Source organism: Labrus mixtus, chromosome 10 (assembly GCF_963584025.1).
Source record: "Labrus mixtus chromosome 10, fLabMix1.1, whole genome shotgun sequence".
NCBI lineage: Eukaryota > Metazoa > Chordata > Actinopteri > Labriformes > Labridae > Labrus > Labrus mixtus.
Window position 1 is genome coordinate 6550683 of NC_083621.1, and position 14782 is coordinate 6565464.

The 14782-nt window shown below is 40.7% G+C and overlaps 3 protein-coding genes across 4 annotated transcripts; 1 reads left to right on the top strand and 2 right to left on the bottom strand.

Moving 5' to 3' along the window:
- Positions 1–338: 338 nt before the first annotated feature.
- On the bottom strand, positions 339–5004 carry rab9b (RAB9B, member RAS oncogene family). Of its 2 annotated transcripts, none has more exons than XM_061047739.1 (2): positions 4928–5004; positions 339–4103 (listed from the first exon to the last, which is right to left on the bottom strand). In XM_061047739.1, exon 2 carries the CDS (start codon positions 4044–4046, stop codon positions 3438–3440), a length of 609 nt encoding a protein of 202 aa, XP_060903722.1. In that variant the 5' UTR covers positions 4047–4103; positions 4928–5004; the 3' UTR covers positions 339–3437. The 2 variants fall into 2 exon arrangements, with proteins under 2 accessions (XP_060903722.1, XP_060903723.1); XM_061047740.1 differs by lacking the exon at positions 4928–5004 and adding an exon at positions 4193–4921.
- Positions 5005–6556: 1552 nt separating this feature from the next.
- On the top strand, positions 6557–10622 carry fut11 (fucosyltransferase 11 (alpha (1,3) fucosyltransferase)). Its single transcript, XM_061047761.1, has 5 exons — positions 6557–6726; positions 7007–7345; positions 7453–7833; positions 8557–9179; positions 9340–10622. Exons 1-5 carry the CDS (start codon positions 6724–6726, stop codon positions 9488–9490), a joined length of 1497 nt encoding a protein of 498 aa, XP_060903744.1. The 5' UTR covers positions 6557–6723; the 3' UTR covers positions 9491–10622.
- Positions 10375–14753, bottom strand: LOC132981730 (zinc finger protein 185-like). Its single transcript, XM_061047762.1, has 7 exons — positions 14602–14753; positions 14236–14271; positions 13067–13138; positions 12898–12972; positions 12754–12810; positions 11742–11847; positions 10375–10923 (listed from the first exon to the last, which is right to left on the bottom strand). Exons 1-7 carry the CDS (start codon positions 14673–14675, stop codon positions 10822–10824), a joined length of 522 nt encoding a protein of 173 aa, XP_060903745.1. The 5' UTR covers positions 14676–14753; the 3' UTR covers positions 10375–10821.
- Between the last annotated feature and the right edge of the window lie 29 nt (positions 14754–14782).

Here is a 14782-nt window from a genome sequence, read left to right on the forward strand (position 1 = left end):
CACATACTTGGTCATTCAAAGACATTCAAGGTCTTGTGTGATGAAATTCAAGAGTTTTGCATTTTGGATCCTTGCTCGGGATTAGTCATGCTTCATTTCACTGCAAACACTGAAAAACTTTTCTTTCTTTTTTTTCCTGATGGTGAAAATGACTGCAGAGAGGTAGAAAGCTAAAGTATTCGGATTACTCGGGAGTGACCTATTTTAGTTTTAAAAATAGTTTCGGAGCTTTGGTTTTTCAATCGTTAAGCAAACAATTAAAGTTGATATAAAGCCACACACTTTCATGAGTTTTCAAAGCGTGAGCATAAAGACCACAGACATGATAAGAGTCACTGTTTGGTTTGTTGCATGTTTTATTTGTAGCCAAGCACTGGAGAGTATGTACCACTTTGCCAGCATGTTGGCACACCCAGTCTTATTCTCCGCAGTGCAAAAAAAAAAAAAAAAAGAGGATTTCTCCATTAGATCAACACATAATCAGGATGAACAGTCTAGCTTTCACACGGCTTTAATCACACTGATGAGTTTGAGCACTGAGAGTGAAGCAGACATTCAGTGTCATTTTCTACTAAATAAAAGCAATGTACATAAGCCATTAATATGGACAGCCCAAAGAAACGTGTTTTTACATTCATAAATATTACAGAAACAATGAACAAAATACTGATATTAGACTGGGTTGCAGTGATTATAAGACAGCATCATGTTAGCAACATACTGCAGGGTTATGCTACCATCTTTTAAGTACCCTCTGGTTCTCAGGTGAGTTACATTTTAGGTAAACAGTCTGATAGGCTACAATATAAGAACAAGATAAAAACAAACGGCACAGAAAGGAGATTAATCCAGATATTATCAACGCTGACAAATAAACTAACAGCCCTCACATTAGCTTTGAATTAATGATCAAATGCCCAACTCCCTTCACAGTTAGTACAGATTCTCTCAGAAGTACTCAGCCCACCTGGTAAACTTGAACACTAATCCTATAGATTGATTGGAAGCATTTTATAAACCAAAAGAACCATGTTAATAAAGTAAATGTAAATGTACCTGATTTCTTTTGGTTTAGTTTCACAGTGAAGCTCCTGTTATATTCACCATTGGTCTGCACATACGCTGAGTAGAACACATACTTTGAATTTAAAGGCATAAATAGTGATCCCCAGCAAAGGGAATACAAACTATTTCCAACATACAGACCATAGCATAGAGTTTGAACCATAAAGACTTTGTGCAATCAGAATTTAAATTAACTTATTTATCAAGCAGGCATGGACGTTTGGATAATACACTACAACATAACTCCAGAAGCAATCTAATGATGAATGATGTGAATTATTATTTTTGTAACATTTCTTACCTCAGTTTGAATCATTGAATTTCAGACATTATTTTCTCAAACCATCCAGGCGAACAACAATGCCCCCTGGCTGATAACAGTAATACATCGTAATGTTTTTCAATGACAAAAACACTGAAAGAAAAACGTACCATCCAGCTGAAACAAACATTGTTAAGTTCTCAGAATACTCTGTTGTATGTTTCCTTCGACACTGCATAAACGGAGAGGAGAGGTGATGCACAATGCACACATTAGTAGTCCTAACAGCCGTATCCTTGTGCTCAGACTATTTCATATTCAGCTGAGACCAAGAGTGGAGCAGACTGACGGCACAAGGCGCATGTAATATACCAGTCAAGCAGAGGAGGATAACAATGAAACAGAACAAGTGAAGGACTGGAATGTTAAGGCCTTTAGACTACATGTATGACATAATTATAAAAATGACTGTTAATTCAAATTGTTTAAAAAAAAAAAAACCTCTTACATGAGAAAACAGACTTAAATCAGCCCTTGATCTAACAATTAATCTCACTCAAAAACAGCATGTTTGGTGAAGAAAACGTGCTTCACAAATCAATGAGAATTGCAAAAGCAGTATTATTTTTTAAACTTCAAGGACCTTCTTACTCAGAAAACAGATCAATAGACATAAATCATTGGAAATTAAAATGATCAGATAATACCTCAATAGTAAACATGACATCTCCTGCTACCCAGCAGTGCAGTGAGAACAGATTTAACAAAATAAAATCACCACAATAGCTCGTACCAATGCATACAGTCAGATCAGCAAAGTTAAAGCTTTCCCTTTATATCCCAGAAAATCAATGTTGTCTCCCTTTTGAATGCAGAAATCATTTAACTTGTATGGTCATCTTAAAGCCCCGTTTCCACCAAGCAGTCAGGTTCAGTTCGGTTCGGTTCACATTTATTGATGTTTCCACTTTCAAAAATAGCCGATCTGTACCGTCCTACTTTTTTTTGGTAGCCTTCTGTTGGGGTGCCAAGCGTACCGATACGACCCTAAATGTTGGCGCAAGACACTGCAGTCCATTGATTGGTTGAAAGAATCTTCACTTCCTGTGCGGCAGCGGTAATAAATGACAAACACAAAACGCACCAGTGATTTGGAGAGAGTAAATTCAAGGTTGTCTTTGGGACCAATGTCAACGCGTAGCTCTGCCCAATGGACGACCTCGGAGATGCAGACCTTCCAAGGAATCATTGATCTTTATTTACTGTGCGTTCTTCTTCTTTGTTGAATTTACTGGCTGTCTACACTTTGTCACGCCGCTTTGATTGAGTGATGTGTAAAGATACGGTTGGCTGTGGAAACGCAAGCAAGATCAGATTTACCTTATCAAGCCGTACCAAAGTGTACTGAACCAAATCTGACTGATGCTGGAAACGGGGCTATACTGATGCTGAAAGTTTCAAAGCATCTCTAATCTTTCCGGGGTTGGTAACACCGTCACTCACAGAAACCCTCTGGGTCCAGAAAATACATTAACTCTCCACTTCTGCTCAAATATCTGATAAGAGGAAGATGTGATGTTGTATTCAAAGTGGCTCTAAAACCTGGGGAAAATCTGTTCATGGCCAAACTGTTGAGGAGTACAACTGTACGCCGCAGTGCCAGAATGTAAAGTGTGCTATTTAAGCGAGGCTCATTAAATTCTCTTGTCTACTGTGTTAACTAAAATATGTATTATTTCAAACAGATAAATGCTCTGAAAACACAATTTGATACAACTCCTGCAAATGCAGACAAAGCTGACGCTATGTAAAAAATGTTTACGTGCAACACTACTGAAAGCAGACAGAGTAAAAAAGAATGAGTGTGCCTGTTACAGTGTGCCTGTACCTTTGTAAGAGCAGTCATTTAACAATCTACATACCAGTTGTATCCTTGACCATAGCCCTTTTCAGAGCAGCTGTATCTTGTCCACATTATCTTTAGGTGATACTGTGCACAGTGCCTTGCACCTACAGTACGTGTACCATAAACAATATCTTACTGGCCCTGAAAACTGCCATGTGCAAGATTATGCAAGAGAGAAGACAAGGCAGAATTATACCTGACTAATCAGCAGCATGTACGAGGAGTCTTGCGGTTACCATGTAGATCGATAGTACTACTCAGAAGAGCATGGTCAATCTGGTCCTCAGCAGCCAGAACCTCCCGTACAGCTGCCTCAAATGCAGCTGTGACATTAGTGTCATCCTTTGCACTGGTCTCAAAGTAAGGGCAGCAGCCGTTCTCTTCACACCACGCCCGTGCCTCCTCGGACCCCACCACCCTCTGCTCCATGTCTACCTTATTGCCCAGTACCACAAAAGGGAACCGTTCAGGGTCTTTCACGTCCGAGTAGAACATGAATTCCTTCTTCCAGCAGCCGAGGTTTTGGAAGCTCTGCAGGTCGTTCACAGCGAATGTGAGCAGGCAGCAGTCTGCACCGCGGTAGAAGGGCGTGCGCAGGGACTTGAAGCGCTCCTGGCCCGCTGTGTCCCAGATCTGAAGAGTGACAAGGCGCCCATCTACCTCCAGATCCCGGTTCAGGAACTCCACGCCGATGGTGTGAAAGGAGTGGGAGTCAAAGCGGTCTGTAACATAACGATTCATAAGGGAGGACTTGCCCACACCACCGTCCCCCAGCAGGATCACCTTAAGCAGCAGGCTCTTCCCGCTCGTCATATTTCTTTCCACCCAGCAAGGCCTCCTCACCAGGTGGCAGACCAGGGTCTATATAACCTAGAAAGAGGAAGAAACACAAAACTATATGCACAATCATAAGGGAAATGCAAATCACCTTAGGGCAATAGAAAACTAAATATACTGACCAATGAGAAAACATGTCACACCAAAACCACTGTGACTTTTTGATGTTTATTTAGAATAAAAACGTTGGTGAACCCATGTAGTCCCAGCAACAATTTGTAGTCGACCTAACGTGAACCTTTGTGACACAAGATGAGTGTTTAATGGTTGACTAGTTTCGGGGACACAAAGGCTGGGTTGAGAACAGAGATGTCTGCCAAAGGTCTCTGTGTGTTTGCTGACAACTGTCCTTTGTTTACTTCACGACACAGACATACTCACTCAAACTATTACGCTACCTCTATCATCATAAGAGATATTGGAAACGTTGCTGTTACGACAGATTTAACAGGTGAAGTGTGGCAGACACCAAAACAACAGGGGGCGAGTCATAAAGACCACTGCACCTGCGCAGACCACAAACAGGCACCAGCTCATGAAACTATAAAGCAGAAGTTAACCAGGAACCGATACAGGCACATTTTCATAAACCAACAAGCATGAGGATAACAGCAGCCGAACTGTGATGCTACGTAGCGGCTTCGCAAGCCTCCCAGCCAACAAGCAAGCTAGCCGGCTAGTGTGATGTCTTGTTGACATCCTTGTCATGCTAACCATTAGCTTCGGTGCCAGTGCGATTCTCAGCTGTTTTAAAAAGGCATTGTCAGCTTCAAAATAAATCAAATGTTTCCAGGAGGTCGTAAGTGCATAGGTAAGTGCATCCTTTAAATATGGACTAAACGTGAATAATGACTCACCCTGATCCCTGAAGTTTGTTTTGATGTGATCTGCCCCCCCCCCCCACTCCCCTACATCTGACTGAGAGGTCGTGACGTACACAGAGCACCCAGCAGCCCGAGGTCCTAAAGCCCGTCTCATTAATAATGTCAACAAAGTGTCAGCTGTGGCTACTTATTAAAGTTGCGCACACTACAAATAACAAAAAATTTAGAGTCTTAGCTAAATATTTAGGAATCGTTGCTAAATATTTAGAGTTTTAGCTAAATATTTAGAAATCGTTGCTACATATTTAGAGTCTTAGATAAATATTTAGAAATCGTTGCTACATCTTTAGAGTCAACAAAACAGAACTGTGATGATACACACACACCACACATTCCAATCTGCACATTGCACTTTGACACCCTGGACACTTTACACTGTTTACATTACTCTATATTTTATATTTTGTATATTCAAATAATTATTTTTTTATTTTTTACATTATATTCTATTTTACTGTATATATGTGTATTAGTAATTTGAGTGTTTATTGCATGGCCTTGCGGAACAGTCCTTACATTTCACTGCACATCTGTATGAGCATGTGACAAATAAAAATCTTGAATCTTGAGTCTTAGCTAAATATTTAGAAGTCGTTGCTAAATATTTAGTTTATATTCTATATATTTAGCTTTGATTATAAATATTTACAATCTTAGCTAAATATATAGGATCAAAGCTAAATATTTAGAATGTAAACTAAATGTTTAGAAACGTAGCTAAATATTTAGAATCAGGACATGTATTTTTAACATGACATAAAACATTCAACATTTAGATATAATATTTAACATTTATATTTGCCAATGAAATGCGCTTACATTTTTATTCACAAAAGTAAATATGACAAAGTTCACAAATATTTCTCTAAATGTGAATAAAAAGTGATGTTTTAGGGCTAAATGTGGAGAAATGTTGTTGTTATTTGTAGTGTGCGCAACTTTACAATCGGCGCCCCATACTTATTGTACCTATTAAGTTTAGAACATTTTATTAGTAGGTTAGTCACTGAATAGATTTGTTATGAACAAAGTAAAGTAGAGGTAGCGGATTACATCATCGCGAACATTTACAGGTGCTCAACAAGCCCTCACGTTTGGTAGACTACATGACGCACACCAATAAGAATTAAAAATATGTATAAAAAGAAAATAAAAGAAAATATGACACATAAAACAACAAGATATTCGAATAAATACATAAAAGGAAAATATTTAAAATTGTAGTAGGATAAAAAAGTAAAATATTCAAAATTGTAGTAGGATAAAAAAAGACAATACAGTAATGTTAAGATTTGACACGAGAGTCATCACAGGTTTTTTTCTTTTAGTTTTTTGTATTAAGTGGCCTATACATTACATCTTAATACATCTTTGTTTGTGTATATGTTTTCTGTAAGTTCTTGGCAGCGAGCATTTAAACAATTTTTATTTTTTATTTTTTTGCAACAAGGTGATTCAGGGTCAGTCAGATACGCCAAAACTAGAAATTAAGCGCACATGTTGCAACATAGACGTTTAGAGGAGCAGTAAGCACTGTTTGCCTTTAGGTGGCAGTTCACATATCAGGTTGGTTTGCTTCACCGAAGAAGAAGAAAAGTAGAAGCGTAGAAGAAGAAGAAGAAGAATACAGCTGTTATTCTTCCCACAGTACCGTTGGCTCTTATTTTCCAGACAGCATCTTATAAACACAACACTTGAGAATCGGGGCTGCCGGTATCACTTTTGGCGAATCAAGAAAACCGCACCTTCATGTGTTTGCTGCAGGGTTCATGGTAGGAAACATTGTAAATGTCTCGATTGTGGTGCTTGCCCAAAGCAACTGACACGTATGGCTGAAATATTTGACTCAGTTTTTGACTTGTTTGCACAAATGAGTTTGTTGCAGGAGATGCACTTTCATTAAGGTTATGAGAAATAAAACATGGTTTTATTTGCAGGTCTGAAGAATCATTAGAGGGAAAAGAAAGCCAGTTGTTTTACTTTTGAATGTTGACATACGTGCATCTAAATAATTCGTCTTTAAAGTATTGTTTTGCCTCTTCCTTCTTGCAGATGGCAGGCAGGGGCAGGCTGGTGCCCTGTATGTGTCTGGGGCTGTTTGGTGTCCTGTGCTGGGTTTGGGTCTCCTTCGCCTCCTTTCCAGACGAGCAGCTTCCCTTCGAGGCCTTGGATGCAGTGGACCGAGCAGCCTTTCAGCCCCAGAGTGCTCTATCAGAGATGCACTTTGCCTCCATCAGCTCATACGCAGGACCTGGCAACACTGACCGCCGCAGCAACAAAGAACTACCCATTCTCCTCTGGTGGAGTGCAGGATTGTTCCCACATTTTCCTGGTGACACTGAACGCATTGACTGTGGGACATCCTCCTGCCTGGTGACAAGCAACCGCAAGGTGTCACAGATATTTAACCTTGGATAGGGAGGAGTGAAGATCCTCACATTTATATCAGTTATTATTTGTAGTTGTACCGACAGTAATCTTGTGTTTGATCTTGAAAGGTCCAGCTGTACAAACGGACGGCATCCATCATCTTTTATGGCACAGACTTCAGGGCGTATGAGGCGCCGCTCCCACGTCTCCGCCACCAGACCTGGGCACTGTTCCATGAAGAGTCGCCCATGAATAACTACTTCCTCTCCCATGGCCCCGGAATAAGGCTGTTTAACTACACAGCCACGTTTCGTCGGGAGTCAGACTATCCATTGACCCTGCAGTGGCTGCCCTCTCTGGACTATCTGCTGGAGCCCGTGACAGTGTCTCTGGATGAGAAGAACCAGCTGAGGAAAGAGGGCCTGGCTCCTGTGCTCTACATGCAGTCTCACTGCGATGTGCCGTCGGACAGAAACAGATACGTCCAGGAGCTCATGAAGTACATTCAGGTAAAGAGTAGAGGTGTCCTTTCAAGGCCGTTTTTACAAGTTGCATGTTTACTGAGCCACGTAAGAGGCTGGAGGAATTTTAGCTGCACAGCCAAAATGCTGTAGCACTGCTGTAAATGAAATGTAAAGAATCAAGTTTTGCAGATGTTGGTAAAGTTAGTGCATCTTTTTGATCTAAGGATAAAAATGTTTGAAAGAGGAAATGCTTTTACCTCCATACTGACACTGCTGTGATTTGCCATAAAAATAAAAATGCTGCTGTGCTGTGTGACTCATAGGTCTAATTTATCTTCATTTTTACATTTACGTTACTGGAGGAAGGGGATGTGATGTGTGCCTGAATATCCCAAAAAGTATCTGTATGATTTGCCTCTCATCCTATTCTGTAAAAATATAATTTTCAATTTCTTTCTCTATTTTTCATCCAACCATAGCAATTTTATTCAATCATTACAAATTGGCTCATATGACCGGTACTTAACATTAAGTAACCAGTCAAACATGTACACAAGGGTTAGTTAATCTTCACACGTGTGACATCAATAACACCTCTGTTGAAGGATTGTAAATGGAGCCTTCTGTGTGATGGTTGTGAAGCCTAAGTAGGGAGGGAATAAGAGATTTATGATAACATACAGTCTATTAACATATCAGAAGCATATTGGTCTCCAATTGTGCCCCACCTTATTTTTTTCTTCCCCACACTTTTGTTCCTCTGTGTAGGTGGACTCTTATGGGAAATGCCTGAACAACAAACCTCTGCCTGGACATCTGGAGGACACGGCCACAGCTACCGGCGAAGACCGCAGCTTCATGACTTTTGTGTCCCGTTACAAGTTTCACCTGGCTCTGGAGAACGGCCTGTGTCCAGATTACATGACAGAGAAGCTGTGGCGGCCCCTCCATCAGGGCTGCGTGCCCGTCTACAAAGGCTCGTCTGTGGTGGCAGACTGGATGCCCAACGACCACTCCGCTATTATCATCGATAACTTCCCCTCACCCAAAGCTCTCGCTGACTTTCTCAAACATCTGGATGAAAATGATGACGAATATGCAAAATACTTAGAGTTTAAGAACTTCAAAAGCATTACCAATGCTCGTCTGCTGGAGGCTCTGAAGACCCGAGAGTGGGGCGTTAATGACATGAGTAAACCAAACTACCTGAATGGATTTGAATGTTATGTGTGTGATCAGGAGAACGCAAGATTGGCAGCAGAACGAGCGTATAAGAGAGCACCTACAAAGATCAAACCACCTCAGCCAAAAATGGCCAACAACTCTCACATGGGGTGCCCCCTGCCGCGCCCGGGGAACGGAGATGTCAAAGACTTACCGGCAGATGATGAGTGAGTTAGTCGAGAATGTTTCTCCGTGCCCAAAGCGTCTACATTCTGCATTTTAATTTAAATGACAACGTCCCTAGGGGTGGAGAAATTAGCCTGTTCTAATGGTCTAATTAAAACGTCCTCCATCATGAGCCTAATCTGTTTATATATCTCTCTGCAGATGGTTGCAAATATGGCCGCAGGATTACTGGCAGAGCCTGGACCAAGCGGAGGGGCTGGAGTCTCTGATAAGACATAACGAGTCGGACCCTTCGCTCCTGTGGAAGCACATCCAAAGCATTGCTGTGAGCAGAGCCAGAGGAAAACACTGACACAGGCCTGGAAACAAACAGAGGATGGCGCACGTCCAGGATAACAGGGGTGTCCCATATTATGCATCCCTGTGGTTGAAATGGGAGATATGGTGCAGAAACGACTCATATTTCTACACCTGAGCCAAAACCCTTTTACCCTGACAAACAGTTTAGTTACACTCTAACAGATTTTATTCAAACTCAGCTGACATGATAGTTTTCTCCTCAATCCCAAGTCCAAATGGGAAATAATGTAAACGAGTGCAATATGCCACCATTATAAAGTTGTTTTATTACTATAACAGAGGGGCCATCTCTGCTTGTACTCTGCTTTGCATTGTTAACATTAACTGCATGCGGTGCAGTTGTTCCACAGAGGCACATTCTCACAGGAGGAAGCTTTTCATGGTACTGGGGCAGAGCCAGAGACGTGTCCTCAGCACCAAGGGAGCTCTGCCTAACTGTGTGTGAAGACCATCACGACAGAAGCCACTGAGCTGCATTAGCTCCTTTACAGTTGCTCTGCAGGCCCTGATGGTTATTAGCTTAAGGGGCATTTAATGTACACTGCTTTTAAAACGACTATGCAAGGAAAATATCATTCCGCCAAGAAGTGTAAGAGTGAGCAAACGTAGAGTTAAGCTCAACTCCCTGTGGACAAGCTGCTCTGAGTTAGGAAAGAAACGCTCAGGAACGGCTCATCGGATGAAATTCTGTGCACAGACTCTTTATGACATTGCCTATAATTGTGTTTTGTTTCATGATTCCGATCGTGTTAATGTGCAATAACTTTTTTTTTTATTATTGTGCTTTTTTTAAAAAACTTGTTACTGCTCAAGCCTCCATGACAGCTCTGTGTTCCAACTAGCACACTGTCTTTGTACCACATATTTATACCAGGGTTATATAAATCATTTTATTTTCTTAACAAAGCATTGTACATGTTAACTCACTGTTTTTTTATAAGGAAGAAGAAAAAAAAAAGATGTAGACATTTTGTAACAAAGTTATTTTCTTGTATAACTAGTGCTGCTAAAATATAAGATAGTACCCCACTCGCTTGTATTAGTCTGCTATATGTTGCACAGACACATCCTTCATAGTTTACTGAGGCAGATACAGCTTTCACCACCAAGAAAAAAAACAAAAACATGAGCATGTATAATGTTTGAGAAACTAGAAAATTGAACCTAATGTAAGAGTCATTAAGTAATCGTATTGTTCTCCATCGTTGCCAAGTCGAAACTGAACACAGTCTAAACTCTGAGACTGACCGGTTCGCACTTTATATGCAAATGAACATGAAGAGAAGGTGACGAGGATAAGAGGCTGCTGAAGAGCTCTGATAATCAGTCAAGGGCTCTGGAGTAGCAGCTCTCGCAGTGGACTTTCCCTTCGTGTAGGAACATGCTGAAGAGAAGGTCTCCCATTGGCTTATCACAGACGGCACACTTCGGGAAGAAGGAGAATGTTATTAGAAAATGTAATTAATGAAAACAACGCAGTGAAGGGCAGGGCAGTCATTGTTGAAGTGTTCTCATACTCCGTAATAAGACTGCCAATATACAACTGCTGAATATAAACTGTATTTGAAGATTTCAAAGGATAACCAAGAAACACGTGTAAGTCACTTTGACTTTTAAACGAATAGGTAAACATTTAAAAATGCAGACAATCTTTTTGGCTGTTTTGCCTTAAGTTAGATAAGAAGATTGATAGTACGTGTCAAATATTTACTAAAGCTAAAAGAAGGTTAGGTTAACACAATACCATGGCACGTTGTTGCTGACTAAATCTACCAACAAGCATCTCATGTTACCTAATACTCAGTTAAGAACAGAACAGGACTAGACTCGAGGAACGGATCACTCCAAGCCAAGAATTTGTACAGCACATCGTACATAGAGCCTCATGTTAGCATTCTTACTTTGTGTACAAATTAAACAAAGGTGTACAATTTATATATTTTTTTTATATAAAGCTTTAAAGCTGTTTGTAAGTGATTCTTGAACTAACGAGAGTGTCAGGCCTGTTCTTTATCTGTTTGCTGTGCTAAGCATTAACCTTGTAATGGTTATAATGTCATATTTACCATAAAGACATGAGCGTGGCACACAGTTTCTTATCTAAGCATAAAAAAAATGTTCTAAATTGTCAACCTTTAAGTGTTTAAAAGCTGCGTTCATTTTAGGATTAGTCCCTTCTCCTGTAGTCGTGTGAACATGGAGTAGTATCTTGCACAGAGCTGAGCAGACGGATGGTGTGTTACCTTGAAGCAGGCAGGGTGGCAGTTGACATTGAGGTGCTCGATGGAGATCTTGGCATCGTTGCCGACCAGCTTTCCACAGTAGTTACAGGTGGATGACAGCGAGACGCTAGGGAGACAGCAGTGGAGAAAAGTTAGTTTGGCCACTGACTCGAGCTGCTCTAGTGCAACTTCAGCTCTGTTTGCTTAAATAACCTGTGATCTTTTCTCTGCTGTGCATGGGAACTTAATAAGTGTAAATAATCCTTTGATGTCCCCACTTAGCCTCCTAATGAGCAGGCTTGCTGGAATTTCTGCCCCGCTGCTCGCACTGGTTTCGTTAAAACTGGAGATAATAAGGCAGGGGGGGAAAGGGTCAGGCTTATAGCTGCTTTAGAACAGGTTTAGGGAGTTGAGTTGTTGCTAGTTTTAATTGGAGGGGCTGCTGAAAAAGTAACTGACAACCATGACGTCAAACGTTGGACCCACTATGCAAGCAAGCAAGGTCTTCTGAGGAAAATGTGCGAGCTCTTACAAACCGGTGAAGTGGCACTCTCAACCCATGTACAGAAAGACTAAAAAGTGCAGGAAAAATGTTAACATTGCAACACCAGATGACAAAGTGAATGATGTTAAAGTAGACGTTGCTGAAGAGCGCTAAAAGGAGTTGAAATGTCAAGTGTAAGTGACATCTCAATAATAAATGAAACCCTTCAGAGCAAAAACCTTCAGAGAATTTCATGTCCATATGAAGTGTTGATACTGAAAGATACAAGTTGAAGCACTGAAAGTAAGTAGTCTGCTAGAAGCTCTGGACGTTAAAGAGTTTTGTTTTTGGAAGTTCCCTTTTTTTTGTTAAGCTGAGATCTGGAGAGCAAGCATTGAAAGGAGGCGGTCAAATGAGCTGTAATGTCAGTCCACGTGTTAATGTGTGAAAGCAGTCTTTTGAAGAGGAAGGGCTGAGCGCAGGGGAACAAGGGTTGATGCATGTAGCTTGTTGAGTAGAGGATAAGGGGTCTGTTTGTATGTCACCTACCTCGGGGGGCTGCTGTACGAGTAATTTGCAGATCTTGATGTCAAATAATCTGACCCACTGTGTGGAAAAGAAACAGTAAGCAGGTCAACAGACGAGCATATATATTTTTTTTAATCAATAATGTCATTAATGGATTGGTCCTACCCGTCGGCTGTGTCTCTGGCATTATGCAGGGACAGCTCTGATGAATTCACGTACTCCTTCAAATACACAAACCCCCTGCAGCAGAGACGGATGAATCAAAGAGTGAGTTCATGTGCATATTCCAAATGGCTTTCAGTTGTCACTCTTCTCTAAATATCAAATCACTCACTTTTTTGTCTCGGGTTCTGGTGTTTGGACACGCTGCTCTTCCTCTATCACAGTCCTGGAATAGGTGTCATAACTGGAGACAGAGTGCAGCAGCAGTGTTAGTGTCATCTCTCACTCAATGACGACAGCACTGTGATGGCTTACAAAGAAGGCGCTATATCTGTCAAATGTAACTCAGGAGATAATCATTTTCTGCCATCCCTTGTTAATGGCATGCTGCTTAACAGGCTGTGATCTGACAAAGGGGCATCTCTAATACACATCATTAATCTGACATCTGGAGACTGATAATTAGTGGGAGGAAAATGAGGGCAGACTGAAAGACAATGGGAGATCAGATCTTGTCATTAGATTTCACTAATAGAGTTGAGCCAGGAGTTTAAGCGTGTAAGCAGGTATCATACAGGAGTGTCAGGTAACTTTAGACCCAGGCTGCAGAGGTAAGAGGATGCAGCTGTGGTCCTGCAGGGTTTGGCCTTAATCTCACATCCCCTTATTAAAACAGTAATGTTACAAACACAAAGATACAGCAGATCTGGTTGGTGTAAAAACAAAAAAAAGCCAAGATAACATATTTAAGGCAGTTTTTTCTTACCACTGTAACTTTTGCTGCTTTGCTAAAGTGCTCATGATGGATAGGCCGGATCTTTGTAACATAGCAATAAGTAAGGTCTTTTACCTGCTTTTTGTAACATAACAATGAGTAAGGTCTTTTACCTGCTTTTTGTAACATAACAATGAGTAAGGTCTTTTACCTGCTTTTTGTAACATAACAATGAGTAAGGTCTTTTACCTGCTCTTTTGTAATGTTAACAGACAATGAGTAAGGTATTTTACCTGCTTCTTGTAAAGTGTCTCGAGATAACACTTGTTATGAGTTGACGCTATACAAATAAAAGTTGATTGATTGATTGATTTAATGAGGTTCTTTGGATTTTAAATACATTTAACTACATTAAACATTTATTCTACTGAAAAGAGTCAATTTAATTTCAGTGTGACACCCTGCCCTTGCTAAAAATGTTCATAGTCACACAATACAAAAAGGTCCAGTTAGAGGAGTGTCTGCACAAAAGTAAGAAAATCAACAGACCAAATAGTAGAAAATAACACTCTGGAGAAGTTATTCTTGCATTATGCTGTCTGACGTTAACAAGATCATAAACTTACCGATCCATAGCGGGCTCTGGCTCACCGTGTGTCTCCCTGGAAGGCAAGGCAAGGCAAGCTGTATTAGACTTTTTACTGTGGGCTGTGGCAGTCAATAAGCTGGATGCTATCCAGTGAACAAGATCTCTGCAGTTTTTATAAGTGTATGAAGCTGATCTTTCTGACTCGCAGCACTGGAGGGCTTGGGATTTATTGACCAGGTGTGCCCTGTTTTCTATTGTACGGCAGCGTTGCCTCGTTCTTAGCCCTCCTCCTATGTTTTGTCATTGTTAACATTAACCTACATTTCCCTCGTGCTCTCAAATTCCGTCCCTCAGTTTGTGATGAAAAGATGTGAGATTTAAGACATTCTCATATTTTCCAAACCTGATAGTGGTGATGGTTGTGACTGTCTGTGTCTGTGTGTCCTCGAGGCTGCAAAACAGAGGACAATCCTGCATTATAATATGTATGGTAGGACAAATTTAGAGTCAAAATACAAGTTTAGAGGAAGTTGATTATCCTCAGACCGAGCCGTGAGGAACGTGGATTTAACTTGCTTTCAATT

Coding starts and splice junctions, on each gene's coding strand:
- rab9b (XM_061047739.1), bottom strand. CDS start 4,046: ATGACGAGCGGGAAGAGCCTGCTGCTTAAGGTGATCCTGCTGGGGGAC.
- LOC132981730 (XM_061047762.1), bottom strand. CDS start 14,675: ATGCAGGATTGTCCTCTGTTTTGCAGCCTCGAGGACACACAGACACAG. Junction 12,811..12,897: donor GCCAGAGACACAGCCGACGG/GTAGGACCAATC, acceptor TTTTCCACACAG/TGGGTCAGATTATTTGACAT. Junction 11,848..12,753: donor TCGTACAGCAGCCCCCCGAG/GTAGGTGACATA, acceptor CTGTCTCCCTAG/CGTCTCGCTGTCATCCACCT.
- fut11 (XM_061047761.1), top strand. Junction 7,346..7,452: donor TGGTGACAAGCAACCGCAAG/GTGTCACAGATA, acceptor TGATCTTGAAAG/GTCCAGCTGTACAAACGGAC. Junction 9,180..9,339: donor GACTTACCGGCAGATGATGA/GTGAGTTAGTCG, acceptor ATCTCTCTGCAG/ATGGTTGCAAATATGGCCGC.